The sequence below is a fragment of the Hemicordylus capensis genome, chromosome 3 (genome assembly GCF_027244095.1).
Source record: "Hemicordylus capensis ecotype Gifberg chromosome 3, rHemCap1.1.pri, whole genome shotgun sequence".
Taxonomy (NCBI): domain Eukaryota; kingdom Metazoa; phylum Chordata; class Lepidosauria; order Squamata; family Cordylidae; genus Hemicordylus; species Hemicordylus capensis.
Window position 1 is genome coordinate 139,484,768 of NC_069659.1, and position 15,623 is coordinate 139,500,390.

At 43.4% G+C, this 15,623-nt stretch overlaps 2 protein-coding genes across 9 annotated transcripts in view; one reads left to right on the top strand and one right to left on the bottom strand.

Moving 5' to 3' along the window:
- SEPTIN10 (septin 10) overlaps positions 1-265 on the bottom strand; it is a 60,942-nt gene extending 60,677 nt beyond the window's left edge. For all 8 annotated transcript variants that reach the window (XR_008319133.1, XM_053307606.1, XM_053307607.1 and 5 more), the window contains exon 1: positions 89-265. Coding sequence is in view for 7 of the 8 variants with exons in the window: in XM_053307606.1 (XP_053163581.1) it covers positions 89-250 (162 nt within the window). In the remaining variant the exon portion in view is untranslated. The remainder of the gene's footprint in view (positions 1-88) is intronic.
- Positions 3-7,683, top strand: SOWAHC (sosondowah ankyrin repeat domain family member C). The gene has a single exon (XM_053307604.1). The coding sequence runs from the start codon at positions 529-531 to the stop codon at positions 2,302-2,304; it is 1,776 nt and encodes a 591-aa protein (XP_053163579.1). The 5' UTR covers positions 3-528; the 3' UTR covers positions 2,305-7,683.
- Positions 7,684-15,623: the final 7,940 nt, after the last annotated feature.

The following is a 15,623-nucleotide window of genomic DNA, read 5'->3' on the forward strand; positions in this document are numbered from 1 at the left end:
CGGTACGAAAGCACAGCCAATCGCGTTTCGGCAAGGAGGGGCGGTAGAGATGGAGCAAACGAACGCTCCAGGCGGGAGGAGGAGCTACCTGGCTGTCGGCGGGCGTTAAAACGGGAGGGGCGCCGATGGGGGCGTGGTCGCGTGTTGATCCCTCCCCCGTCCGAGGAGGAGCTGGTGCCGGAGCCGTTGAGGGGTTGCGAGTAATTAATAGCCTCTCCTGAGGGGGTCGCTCTGCTGTTTCCGTTGCCATTATCAAGTGTAAACTCTGCGGATAGGCGCCTCCTCCTCCTGGGGTCACGTGTGAGAGAAAGGTGGGGTGAGGCGAGCGCCCTGCAGGGTATGGGGAGGGCGGCGAGGGACGGGCGTCAGCGCGGCTGTGATTTGAGCCTGCCGCCGGCGCCGCCGAGGGCGTCTTAAGGCGGTGGCGATGCCAGCAGTACCGCCGTCGCGGAGGAGCGAAAGGAGGCTTTGGTGCTGCTGCTGCTGCTGAGCACTAGAGGCGGGAGACGGAGACGGTGTCCGGCTCCGATGGCTGCCTCGGTGGAGCTGGACCAGGACGCCGTGCTGCGCTTCCTGGCGGAGCGTGGCGGCCGAGCGCGCAACGCGGACCTGTTGGAGCATTTCCGCGGCTTCCTCAACTCCCCGGAGCCCCAGCGCCGCGCCCGGGCCCGCGAGTGCTTTAAGGAGCTGGTCAACGCCGTGGCCGTAGTGCGGCAGGAGCCCGGCTCGGGGGCCAAGTACGTGCAGCTGCGCAAGAAATACCGGAGCGCGGCGGCCAGCAGCAGCAGCAGCAGCAATGCTGAGTCCAGCGCGGCCTCCGCTGCCGGCGTCGCTCCCGTCGTGGCAGCCGCGACCACCGAGCTAACGACGGTGGAGGCTCCGCATCTCCCGCCTGAGCCACAAGACGGCAGCGGCAACCGCAACAGGACGCACCGGAGTGGGGATGCTGCTCTCCCCGTGGCTGAGGCGCTCAAGGGGGAAGAGGGCAAGAGGGGGGCGGCGGCGGCGCAAGGGAGCGTCTCCGATGCTTCGGCCCCCTCGGGCGAGTCTGTGCCCGGGGGTAGCAGCCCCCCGGCCCCCACGCAGCGGCTCCCTGAGGAGCCACCCTCGCCCAGTGGCACGAAGGGACCCCAGCCGAGCCTGGACCTCCCTGAAGGCGAAGGAGGAGGCCGAAAGAGCGGTATGGGTGGCCCCTCTTCTGACACAGCGGGGCTGCCGGGCGGCGAGGGAGAAGTGGCCGAGGCTGAAGAGGAGCCCTGCGCGGGCAGCGGCGGGGCCCAGCCCGAGGATTCGTCGCCTTGCTCGCCACTGGTTGGGAGCCTTGCTGCTGCTGCTGCTGCTGCAGGCAGCGGTATCCCCGCAACCCCCAATGTCTCGAGGTGCGGGAGCAAAAACTTCCGGGAGCGGATGCTGGGGAGCTCCCCTCAGCTGAAGCGCAGCGGTTTGCTCCCGCGGGGTAGTAGCAGCGGCGGCGGCGGCAGCAGCCGAGGCGGAGGGGACTCGGACAGCGCCTCGCTGGCTTCCTCTTCTGCCGAGGACGAGAGCGGTAGCGGAGGCTCGGTGGCGCTGGATCCACTGGAGCACGCGTGGATGCTGTGCGCCTCGGAGGGTCGCTGGGAAAACCTGGAGGGGCTGTTGAGCTGCGAGCCGGGGCTGTTCTCTAAGCGGGACTTCATCACGGGCTTCACCTGCCTACACTGGGCCGCCAAGCACGGGCGCCACGAGCTGCTGGCCATGCTGGTCAATTTCGCTCACCGGCACCGCCTGCCTGTCAACATCAACGCGCGTACCAGCGGGGGCTACACGGCCCTGCACCTGGCCGCCATGCACGGCCACCTGGAGGTAGTCAAGTTGCTGGTGGGCGCCTACGACGCCGACGTGGACATTCGCGACTACAGTGGCCGCAAGGCCTCGCACTACCTGAGCCGTGGCACCGCTGAGGAAGTGGGCAGCCTCGTTGGGGCCCTGCAGGACGAGACCGACTGCGGGGCGCCCAACGGTAGTGGCCGCTGGAGACTGTCAAAGGTGCTACCCTCCAACCTCATCACTTACAAACTCTCGCATCTCCACCACAGGGACGAAGGCGAGTCGGGAGAGGGGACAGGAGTACCTGGCAAGGGCAAAGAACTAAGCAGGAAAACCTCTGGCAGCGGCAGGATAAAACCTCGGCTCAACAAAATCCGGTTCCGCACTCAGATTATCCACACTACACCTTCTTTCCAGGGAGACACCGAAGAGGAAGGGCAAGAAAAATCCCTAAAAGCCTCCTTCAAACTCAGACCTAAGTCCAATGTGTTTGGGTAGAACCCAGTAACATTTGGTATACCAGAGTAGGGCAGCCTGGATATCTCTTCCTTTACCCAGATTGTGGTGCTTGAGGATAATCTGAAAGGTAGTTGCCTTTAAATGATAGGATGCAGGCTAAATAGGATATATTCAGAATGTTGAGATTAAACATTTTCCAAGGCTGTAAGTACAGTCAGTGGTGGTTGAAGTGGTACTTCTAATAGGTTATCAAGCTGACCAGGCTACCTTGCTTTAAAATATAGGTTTCAGGGTCTTAGTATCTTTTACTTGGACCAAATTTTATGTTTCATCCCATATGTATTGGTACTGTACTAGGAGCCGCTGCTTCTGGAGGTACATAACAACCTCACTGAATTGGTAAATGAATCTGAGTTGTACTACTGTAGACAGCAGGTGGTGGAGGCTTATAGATGATTAAATGGTAACCCATGCAAGTAGAATACTTGCCTGTTGGTGATAAAACTAGACTAGAGTTCTTCTCTAGTGTCTTTTAAATGAAAGTGTGGCATGGAAGAGCTGTAATCATGGAGCCCACATCAACAGCCTGAAGTGATACAGTCTGGAAGCAAGTTTCTCACCCCAGTGAGAAAACCTCTAGGGCCAAACTAGGTTATCTTTAATATGTGGTACAATCCCATGTTTACAGATAAAAAGAAATCGAGTGGTGAGTGCCAGTTATAGATAGCTAGGTGGGTTGAGGATAGTAAAACATACACACCCCATGTGTATCATTTCTCCCTTGTCATCTCCTTGAGGCTTGCTCCAACTAGAAGAGGGGGAAAAATTGTGGCTGGGGTGCGATTTGCAGAGAAGAATTGGTGGATAGGGAAAGGATCTGTGTCAAATGCAGATATGCACACTACAGTACATATGAATATTCCACATAAGCATTAAGGGAAATGGGCACTGGGAATAGCTTGTTTCCCTTGTGACAAATAGTTTGACCCAAAGATAGGCATGCGTTCTTTAAAGCATGTGTTTTCTAAACAATCACATGACAGATTACAATATAGACTGAGGCTGGCATCCAGACTAATGTTGCAGAAAAATATTCCACCTTTAACTCTCGAAAATATGTCCAGGGGGGAGAAAATTTGCCTCTCTCCCCGAGAGGAGGTTGCATATACAGAATAATGAGGGAGCGCATGCAACATTAGTTTGTGCAGTGTTAATCTGGATTCCAACCTGAGTTGTGTAATCAAGAGCTATAAAAGTCCAACAGGAGTTGTGTCACTAACTCAAGTGCAGTACGGATTGCATCCTAAAGCTAAATACATCTTTATTTTCTTTAATGTATATGGATTTTGATTTACATATGTTTGAATGTTGAGTACACTTCCAAGGCAGTGGAAGCACTAATTGTGCTTTATGTTCAGCATGAATATATTGCGAGAGCCAGGACTCTGGTCAGCTGTCCAGTGGATGTGTGAACATCATTTAAGTTGTGACAATATCTTGAACAAACAGACTTCTTTCACTGAATGGTTGCACTAGAGGAGCTGAGTTTTCCTTGCCTTGGTTCTGAGAAGGGAAAGGCTCTTCCTTTCTTAATAATGGGAGACCTCAACAAACTTTTGAATCCCAGTTAATAATTATTTTGATGTAGAATCTTAAGGATCAAAATGGAATTTGCAATTTTGTTTCAAGCTCAATTTGAATAGCAAAATCTTCTATTTGTCAAAACCATGGCTAACAGCTGTTTTGACTAATTGACCTCAAAAAACTTGAATTGATTTGAGTGTTTTGAGCACCATCTCGATGCCTGTTTTTCTGGGAAGAGCTGGTCTACCAATTGAGTTGGCAGGTAGATCAGTCCTCCGAGGCGGACCAGTGCACTATGTCCGGGGAGGAGGGCTGGCAGAGACCACCTCTCCCTGGAAAAACAGGCCTCAAAATGGTGCTTGAAATACTCAATCAATTCAATTTGAAATGGAGATATTGCATTTTGAGCTTGAAGCAGGTCCTTTATTTTAAGGGTTTCATTTTGAGCTCGCAATGCTCAATAGCCTATTTTGAGCTTGAATCAATTTGCACATCTCTATTGATCTTGGATCTGTGCTAATGAATTTGTTCAGCATTGGGTGCATTTCATTCAATCGTAAAATCTTTGGGGCCAGAAGGTATGAACAGAAGAGATTCATAGAACTATAATAAGATGTGATATTCTCATTAAATAAGCCTCGCAGCACTCTGAAACACTTGTTTTGATCTAAAACTATAGAAGTAGGAGAAGAATATATGCTTGCTGCTGCACCTGTGGATATACTCTGTCTAGTATACAAGTGCATATAGAACAAAATATGGTAGTTCTACCTGTATTAGCGCATTACTGGTTGCAAAATGTCTTCTGTGCACATCCAGTAGAACAGATAACCCATTAAAATCCTAAAAGCACATGGACATTTGCCGAAGTCTTATGGAATCTCTTATAAGCTTTCTTTACTTGCTTGGCAAGTAAGTTGCTTAATAGATTCCCCCTCTCTCTTTTCTTAAAAGAGCAAATAATTCTGTGTTAGAAAAGCATCAGCAAATCTTGTTCTTAGCTTGAAACTTTAAGAATTTCCTGTTCTTAAATGAAATACTAATGTCTTAAGTCAAAATTGTACCTCTTTTGCAAAGTCAGACATTTCTCAAAACATGAATGATTAAATTTATTAGCAATTTCCCTCAGAGAATAAAGATATTGGGGCTGGTCCTCAGATACTGCTGCTGCAAATATAATGTCAAATGTTGCCAAATAAAATGCAAGACTTGCTAAAGCATACTTCTCAACTAGTTTGCCAGATATTTTGGAGTTTTGTGCTAATCTAGTTAGAAAGCAGTTCCATGGACAGAAATAGTGGCTGACAGCCTAGCTATTGAAGCATGCATGCTTTGGGACACTGTGGGGGCCCTTGTGTGACTCCCCCACCCTCTAAGAGCCCTTAGAGTCTGAAGCTCTCCCCATGTTCGGAAGGGTTCTGCAAGATCAGAAACATGTTTCCAAACTTGCAGAGTCTTTCTGGAGCATAGGGAGTGCTCCAGGCTCTAAGGGCTCTTGCACAGCAGCACTCATATAGGGGCTGGGGGAGTTGCACAAGGACTTCCATCACACACCCCACAGTCCCCCAGAATGCACATTCTTTGTCAGTCAGTATTTTTCTAAAAGTGGCTTTGGACATTATCGGGTGAGCCTCTGTAAATTGCAGAAGAGGAGTAGCCAGCCCTCTTACCATGCTTTTGCAACTTATTTTCAGATGTTATGCTAAAGAGAGAACATGTAAAGTATTTCTGCCTGCCTCTTGCTTCACAATTTGCTTTTTGGGATTATAACAGAGGTATGGTAAGAAGCCTGAAGCTGCTCTAGTAAGCAATTTAGTAACTGCAGCTTTAATTGCTTGTTGGATCTTCATTATAGACTGCATACATCCAAGTGATGTATAGGGTGCTAACTTTCTCTTTTAGTGTTGTATGTTTAAGTGGGAAGAAGGAAAATGTCTATTAGCTTTTTTCACTTTGCCAAAAACTTTTGTGGGAGAAGCCTGGCAAAAGTTGTTATAAAGCTTGTCAGCACTGAAGTCTTAACTGCTTGCATAGGCCTACAACTGATACTTCCTAAAATCCTTGCTGGAAGAAAGTAAATGGATAGTAAAGGAACATTATACAATCTACCACACTACTTTGGTGCTTCCTTATGCACACAAGCTAGAACAAATGCAAAGGCATTTTCAATTTTAATTTATAAGCTATAATTACATGTGCCTTTTGTTAAACATTGCAAACTACAAAGAAAGGAGTGTGTTAAGCACTTCTGCTCACATTTCAATAGGACAGAGGCTAGAACGGAGTCTCCGTCTTCTGCCAATGTGTAACTTATTGTAGCAAAGTAATTATCCCAAAGTGTCACTCTGCACTATAGCACTAGATGTTTAATCTTGTAGCAAAGAATATAGGTTGACAATTCTGCAGTGCAGAATAGTCCAAAATAGAATACCTGTATTATGGATTTCTTTAAAAATAACCTGAATATTGTTAACCAACTTTCTTGTGTCATCTCTAAAAGGACCATGTTTTACACATTTACATTTTTAAATGTTGACTTTACCTTAAATTATGGGTATAGCTGATACGAGGTTGTATTTTTATAGGTACTGTCTGTTTAAATGTTGATGTAGTAAGTCTCAACACTTGTTTATGCTGTTAATCTTGGTTTGGTAATAGTCATAGAAAAATATTTTGGGCTTTAGATTCTTGGAACTGTTGATGCCTTGGCACTTTTGACAATTTTTGTGTACTAGCTAAGGGCTCTGTCATAAACTAGTGACAATAATTGGTCAGTATGATGTGATGGTGCATCACAATGTTTCAGTTTCAAAAACTTACAAGTATAAAAGTCTGATTCTAAACACTAATGGTGGGTTTGCACATTTGGATATACACCTCTTCCCACAGCTACAATTGTGTGTGATAGTCACTTTTGATGGGCAGCTGATTTTTGGCATGATGGTATCTGTACTTGTTACCAGAAATGTATGCCTGTAGGTATGAGAAGAAGCTTACCCAGCCTATGGCAGATGAGGAGATAAGGGTAGTAGATGCATCTGAATATCCATCCTTGATGTCTCTTCCACTGAAGTATTTTAAGATTGATATAGAAGTAAATGTCAGTTATGTAGGTGAAAAAAGCTGACAATGTTCTGCTTTAGCTACATTCTAGACACTTCCAGATGGCTGTAGTATAATTTACAATACCCTATTACGAAACCTTTGTTTTTACTGCTGACTCTACATTCGCTGTAGTTACTGCACTTTGTTTCTTAAGGGTTGTATTAAAATTAGTGAAGATGAACTTGTCTCAATTTCAGTGGAACGTTGATCCTACTTTATATACAACCCAAAGTGTGACTCTTGCATCAAAAGCTTCTCCTGAGGAAAGCAGTACTTCGTAATGGTACTTCTGACTTAAGTTACAGCAACATTTAATGTGGGTAATGTTGTACAGAATGCTTGGTGTGGTACAAAACCAGAATACTTGTATCTATCTGCAGAAGTGTGAAATGAGATTAAAGCTGTAATCCTGTGCACACTTACCTGGGAGTAAGCCCCACTGAATATGGTGAGAATTACTTCTGAATAAATATATCCAGGATTGTGCTGCAGAGCTACAATCCTATACCTATTAACTTGGGAGTAAGTCCCATTGAAATCAGTTGGAGCTACTTCCCACATAAATCTTTATGAGAGCAGGCTCTAATTTTGTTAACTTTACCTAATTCTTTGGAGATCATGTTCCCTAAAACTGCATTGATAAACACAAATCTTAATATGTGCCTGAATGAGTGGTTAGGTGAAGAATATCAATGTAAAACCTTTTATGGAAATAAAGTGTCAATAGTTCTTTTTATTGTGGAGTTATTGAATAACATTGTATCTGCTTTTCTAATAATGACGTGGAAGTCTATATGAGTTGGATTAAGTAAAGAGCGACATTGGATGTTCTCTTGGTTATTTTATTGCATTAGACAGTTGACACGATCACATCTCCAGTTACATGCAATTCTGCATTAAGCACTCACTCTTCTCTGGATCCCGTAAAGGTCTCTGCGGAACAAAGCTTTCAGTTCTTAGTCTGGATCTGGTACAATGTGTCAATGCCTCTGATGTGGATTAAAATAATCAGTGATGTATCAGCTATTCTCATGACTTCAAGATAAAGCATGTATATGGACTATATTTGTTTGATACTGAGAATGGGCAGTAAAGGTAAAGTGTGCCATCAAGTCAACTTCAACTCCTGGCATCCACAGAGCCCTATGGTTTTCTTTGGTAGCATACAGGAGAGGTTTACCATTGCCGCCTCCTGTGCAGTATGAGATTATGCCATTCAGCATCTTCCTATATTGCTGCTGCCCGATATAGGTGTTTCCCAGTGGGGATTTGAACCAGCAACCTTCTGCTTGTTAGTCAAGCAGCTGCACTACTTATGGTACCTAGTTCCAAATGATTCAATTTATTATTATTTTGCCAAGATAATTTACTGAACTTATGCTTTTATATTCATTATACTCATATTTTTTAATACTGCTTTTATAATCTCTCTCTGACTTCCTGACCCTGGCAGTGTGCTCAGTTGATTAATACTTGACTACATACCAAACATGCAGATTTCACTTTTCATTTTATAGAAAAACACAGACTTGCTTTGTAATTGCCAACTTGTGTTTCTAGAAAGTTCTAGGCAGTTGTTAATTAAATTGTCGTCTTCAGTGTTCCTGTAAGGGTACACACAGAGGAAAAGCTACCTGTTATTTTCACAATTCCTTTCCCCACCCCTAAAAAGAATACTGCCATGAAAAAAGCATACATGATTCTGGGTTTGATTCTAGACAGTTGTCACAGTCCACCATCTCCAGTTCTTTTGGATCTGGCAGAACAATCTTCAAGGCTTACCTAAAAGGACCAATGCAAGCAAGCTGGGGGGATCCCCTGAGGAGGGAATTCATATACCAGTTGCTTACCCTTTTATTTCTGCCCTAGATGCATGGGCCATCTCACTTCATTGATAGCCACAGTGCTACAAAGTCTGCAATTCCACAACACATCTTGTTACAAATTCATTACATCAGACACATGGTGTCCTTGACATGACACAACAAAACTAAGTTCATAGAATGTAAGCAGCATCACCAGCAAGCTTGTGTGTTCTTTCATGTGGTTATGTTTTTTACTGGAAACGACATTTTTAAAAAATCAGGCTGCTGATGGTGCTGGCTTACCTTTAGCAACATAACTGAAATTTTCTTTTCCTTACATGTAGAAGGGTGACTAAGATAGCAGTAAAAAAAGTACAATATCTCTGCCAGTGGTTGAATGGCTTCCTAATGTGTTAAGTGTAGCTTTTTGTTTTTGTTTTTTGTTAACATGATTTAGCCCAGCTGGTGTTCTAACTCATTTTAATGGAATTTTAATCTTGCTGGAGAAAACCACAAAAAAGTCCCAATATTTCCCCATTCAGACTCTAATCTGATCTGTTGGTCAAGTTGCATGCTGCAAATGAGTCAACCTGTTCATCTGACAACACAACCTAAAAAGGATTTTAATAACACATGGGTTTTCTGGAAGCATAATTGGCAGTGGAAGCCCTGAAAAGTTTTCTTCAAATTGTGTTCCACAGGCTTATTTTACCATCTTACTTAATTTTGTGAACCAGCTATAATAATTATTTTGATGTTACAGATGTTGGGAAAGTACAAAATTTCCTACTCATGGGGAAAAGAGCAACACAATTTTAAAAGAAAACTATTTATTTATTTATTACATTTTATATCCTGCTCTTCCTCCAAGGAGCCCAAAGCAGTGTACTACGAACTTATGTTTCTCCTCACAACAACCCTGTGAAGTAGGTTAGGCTGAGAGAGAAATGTCTGGCCCAGAGTCACTCAGCAAGTATTTGACTGAATGGGGATTTTAACTAGTAGCTACCATTTTCCCTTGCGTCATCATCATCAGCTTTTGTGGCTCTTTTTTCCCTGCCACAGTTCCTCTAAAACTTGTTCTACCCTGTCCCTAGTGATGAATAACTTATTCTTCGTAGCTGCTGCAGAATGGGGATATAAAAGGAAGGAGGTGTCAGGAACAAAAAATGTGTGGGGCGTGCAATTTTCCCCAGGGCAAGTCTAAAATCCACATTAACTTTCCAGAGGAACTTTGGTGAACATCTGGGCTTTGAATGTTCTTTTGTCTTACCCTCACATGCTTCTACTACTTTGAAACCAAAGAGGGTGGCATGCATGAAAACAAGAAAAGAAGTCCCAAGGTGCTCAGGGCTGACTTCTAATAAATATCTACAAGCATAATGTGATCTTTGCTGGCTCTCCAATAAATACAAAGGCAATCTCAGGCAGAATCAATTCCTCCTTTCTTTCTCTGTTAGCATTTGCAGTAAAAGTCCTGAGATTCCTTGAAAACCTAGTACGCTCAAAATGTGTTATGATAGATGTTGTTTATGGATTTTTAAAGTTAAAATTACTCATGAGTACCTGTGGGAACTCCCCACACACACACAAATGTTTCTTCTTGGAATTGCTTTTAGACCAACATTGTGATCAGAATTGTACTAAGTTCTGAACAGACAGATTCCGCTTTATGCCCATAAGAGGCTGAAAATATTTGAGGGTCATTAAGCAGGAATAACAAAGTTTCAAAAATCAAGGGCAGGGTGACTACTCTTTAAATTCCAGACAAAAAACATTGCTGATGTGTTGCTGAGTTGGGACATACAAAGAACACACAGGAACAAGATTACTGGAATGTGTTGGTCATGAGTTTTTTTGTTGCTCAGGAAGGAATGTTGTAAACTCATACACTGAAATCTCTACAGTTTTTTTTTAAAGTGGACTAAATCATGGTGCATTGTTTTCCAGCCTTGCCACCATACCCCTACTGCTGACTTGCAGGTATTCCTTCTACATCCTAAGGTAACACTCTCCTGATGACATGTGGGTATGTATATTTATGCCAGAGTTCTCTGGCACAGAAGGGGTTCTTTAGCAGACAAATTGCTGGGGATAACATTTCCTGATGGTATACAGTATAAAAACCATTGTGAGGCACAGTGGTATATGACCTATGAATACTATTGCATGTCCTAAACAGATATTAACTATCAGATACCAAATGTTGAAATAGACTAATACTGGGTATTAACTCTTCAATATTTAGAAGATGATGATAAATTGGCAAATATCTGAGAGTGACTGGAACCCATTTGAAATTTTTTTTTTTAATGGAAAGGAGAAAATTGTCATTCAGTACTCTAATACATGCAGTAAACTGACCTATTGAGTAGCTGCCCTGTCACTTTTACTGGGACAGATGTGTATCTGAAATTAGCTAATTCATAATTTTAGGAGCAGGGGACAGTTGGCTCTTCAGAAGAGCAGCTGACTTAGAGAAAAACAGATAGCTGATAAGGAGCTTAACACAACCAGAAGAGTACTGCTGCCTAGCTCAGGGATTCTCAACATTGGGTCTCCAGATGTTATTGGACTTCAGCTCCCATAATCCCCATGCCCAGTGGCCTTTGGCTGGGGATTATGGGAGCTGAAGTCCAATAACATCTGGGGACCCAATGTTGAGAATCCCTGGCCTAGCTGTGAATTATCTTTGATTACAAGGGGATTGCAGATTGTCAGTGTTTTTCATACCAACCCATGACTAAGTTTTCAGTTTGTATGCAGCTGGCATTTAGCTCTCAAGTATTTCCTGATATGCCATGTCTTTAGTAAGCTAGAAAATATATGCAAAATAAAATAAAAACCCTTACCCTATACATTGGTTTGTTCTCTCCCACCTCCCCCGCCTGATCCCCATCTCCATCCCTTCAGTCAGTTCTGCCGCTGCTGCTTTCTCTTGGCCATCCAGCTGCTGCTTTCCTGCGTTCCTTCCCTTCTCCCTTCCTTCACAAACTCTCGCAAGAGCTGCCACACATGGGATTAGCGATGGGTATGTTTAAGAGAATTATATATATATGTATGTATATGTATGCTAGCTGAACCAGGCGCAGACCATCAGCACCTCTAGTTCCCCCCGCCGGTCGCCGCCTGCTCTGGATCCTCTGCCAACTGAGCAAAGGGGCACCTTTTTAAAGTGGCCATTTTCTTTATTTAGCAGGCAGAGGGAGAGCAACTGGCTTTATCCATCCCCAGCACAGCATTCCTCCAGTGGCTGTTGCTGGTGTCTATCTTATGTCTCTTTTTTAGATGGTGAGTCCTTTGGAGTCAGGGAGCCATTTTATTTATTTATTTCTATGTAAACTGCTTTGGGAACTTTTGTTGAAAAGCAGTCTATAAATAGTTGTTGTCGTCATCCTGACAAGAACAGAAGAAAACTAAGGGGCTGTGGATGAGATTCAAAAGCATGAGGCAGCAGATGAGTCCTGATATTAATAGTCAACAATTGTTCAAAGCTGACGTGTGTGTGCTTCTGAGGAATCTGCAGCTTAATTTTAAAGCTGGACTTCCTGAGGCTTGCAGGTATCATGTTAAGGGCAAGGTTATTTATTTATTTTATCAAATTTGTACACCGCCCCAAACTTTCATTTCTGGGCAGTTAACAATAACATACAAGTTAAAACATACATAAAACTTAAAAACAATTTAAACAATTTAAAAAGTCAAAACAGATTAAAACCTAAATATTTAAAAAGCTGGAAAAACTTGGGTGAAGAGGTGGGTTTTCAAATGCTTTTTAAAAATTGCCAGAGATGGGGAGGATCGTATTTCAGTAGTGGGTGCATTCCACAATCTTGGGGCAGCAACTGAGAAGGCTTGTCCCTGTGGAGACAGACCTCTCCAGATGACTTCAATGAGTGCTGTGGCTCATAATGAAGACATTCTCTTAAATACCCAGGGCCCAAGCTGTTTAGGGCTTTATAGGTTCCAGAAAAATGGAATGCCTTGTGTGCTTGCTGCTGAAGGTTATATATAAATGTTATATTCTTTATGGTTCCAGAAAAATGGAAGGTCATGTCTGCTCACTGCTGAAGTTCAGGATCTATGGCTGTAGCTTCTGGTGATTAGAGAGGAAAGCTATTTCCCACAATTTATTCTGAATGTTGAATTTTGATTTGCTTAGTCTACAGTATGTATTTCAGAGTGCAATTATACTGACTACAGTAAGGGCTTACCACAGAATCTATAAACAGTGAAAGCAAGAAAATTGACAATTCATTCATTCATTTTCTAGGGGAATACTATTACACCTACATTCTAAACAAAGAAGGCATTTTTATATAAACTACAGTGGGAGTAGGTTGGAGATCACTGCTATTGGCAACTTTTCTCAAGAGACAAATTATAGAAAATCCCGACAGACTTGTATTCCATTTTTATGGTGAACTCGACAATGGTGATATCATCTCCACACTTTGAAAATATGCTAAAAACGTGTCTGAATTATAATCTAAAAATACCCATCACTATAGGCCAAACTGATGTGATTGGGGCGGCGGGGGGGGAATAGCCCTGTTTATTCTTAACATGGCTACTCTGTTTACATTTTCTTACAAAAGGTGCAAGCAGGGCATAACTGCTGTTTTATCTCACCCATATTGTTGCTTGAGGCACTTTTCTTTCAGCTTGAACTGGGAAGAAGAGAGCCTGGAATTGCAGAATAAATCCAGATAGATGTGGAGAATTCAGCAATCCTCACCTATACTATGGCCTTTTTGTGTTGTAAACAGTAGATGCCTGCCTGCTCCCCACCCTGCCCCGCCAATGGTTTAGACATGAATAGATCAGACATGCAAGTAAACAAATCACCAGCTGTTTTGGCCCTGAGACTCCTGGAATGTATGTGGATATATTGCATTGTTTAATTCTAAATGAAATTGAAAGGATTTTTGAAAGTGCTTAACTTTGACAGGATTGTGATCTAATTTCTTTGTATAAACCAGATAAAACGAAATAATTTTAATCAAATTGAACTAATTTTGAGTGTTTAAGTGATTATCATTACCATAGGTTAGAATGTGGTTTTTAGCTTGTCTACCTTGTTGTGAGGTTTAGCAGCTAAGCTTGGTAATAAAGTTAAAAATGAAAAGCACTGTATATAATTTAACCTCAATATTCTCTTTGGAAGAATGAAAAATGTTCTGCTTTTTGGAACAATAGAGCTGTCGTCATGGCTGTGTGAACAAAAGAGTAGTTAAAGCATAAGGGTAAACAACATGTGTGGTTGCATCCATACATTGTCCTAGTGATGTGAATTGTGCCAAGCTTGATGACAGCTCAATAGTTGTAGGACATGAAAGTTCATACAGCGTGTCTGGTACTTAATTGAACAATGTGGGCCCCCTGGCTTTTTTTGGTACACAACCAAATCTAGAGTTCATTTATGGAATGTCCTTATCTCCCTGTGACAATTTCTGGGAGATTGTTCCTGTTCCTCTGGTTTGCAATTTAAACATTTGCCCCAGTATTACACAAAGGTATCATTCACCAGCTCTCTACTGACTGGAGTTGGAGGGGACACCACAATAACAGCACAAAACAACTCAAAAGCTCTGAGTCAGGCTGTGGTGTTGCCATAGTAACCTTTTAGTTGCTCCACCCAAGCAGCACAGTAACTTCTGAAGCATGAACACATCATTGGTATGACAGACATGATGCTACTTGAATGCTTTCTTTCCTGTCAAGAGTAGTTGGGTGAATGTACAGAACATGTGTGGAATTGCAGTCCAAACGGCCAAAGGGAAATTCCTTGGTTTTTAAATGAACAATCTGTTTATTTTACTGTGTAAAATTGAGTTATTGTTTTCGTAATGCTTTCTGTGTTTATATACACACAGAGAATTACAAAAAGAAGCTATCATTTTTTAAAGGGTATTCTGGCCCCTCTACTTGTTGTTAGTTCAACTTTCAGTATTGTTCACAATTAGAAGAGATTACTAATGGAGGAGGATCTAATATTATACTTTATAAGTATACCAACATAATACTGGCACCACATATAGCTGCTTGGGCTTTTCAACTCTTTGGCCCTTAAGAGAAGTTGCTGGCAAGCAGGTGGCCGTCAAAGGCCACCACCAAAGGGGGCCGGCCAATACATTGTTTTAAGACACCTGGAAGAGACCCTTCTGTTACGTTGTTCCTGCCCTGTGATTAGCTGAGCCTGGTGTAGGTCTTGGGTCATCCAGATATGGAGAGGCAAGGGGTGTCTCTGGGGCAGCTATTCCAGTAGTGGTGGGGAATCAATCAAGATTTGGCACTGACAGGTCAACAGGTCATGATAGGGGAAGGGAATTTAGTAATTTGATCATGATTTCCCCCTCAATCAGGCCTTCCACCTCTTTGACCTTGGAAAGCAGTGCCTACAACCCATAGAACCTCACCTTATTGCTTTGTAATGTCAGGTCAGTCCAAAATAAGTCTGAAATCATCCATGACTTGATCTTGGATGAAGATGCCGACCTAGTGTGCGTTACAGAGACCTGGTTGGGAGAGGCTAGTGGCCTGGTTTGGTCCCAGTTCATCCCAGTAGGTTACTCCGTAGTGGAACAGGTGAGAGGATATAGGTAGGGAGGTGGGGTGGCTGTGGTCTATAAGAATACTATTTCTCTTACCAGGATCTCTGTCAGGGAATTGGCCTATATTGAATGTGTGTTCCTAAGTCTAGGGAACAAGGATAGATTGGGACTTCTATCGATCCTTCCTGTTGTCCAGTGGAGTCCCTAACTGAGCTGACAGACCTGGTTGCAGAGTTGGCATTGGAGTGGACCAGGCTGTTGGTGGCGTGGAATGCAAATGTCCATTTTGGGACCGGGTTGTCAGAGTTCA

Excerpts from the sequence above, each read along its gene's own strand:
- SOWAHC (XM_053307604.1), top strand. The coding sequence starts at position 529 with ATGGCTGCCTCGGTGGAGCTGGACCAGGACGCCGTGCTGCGCTTCCTG.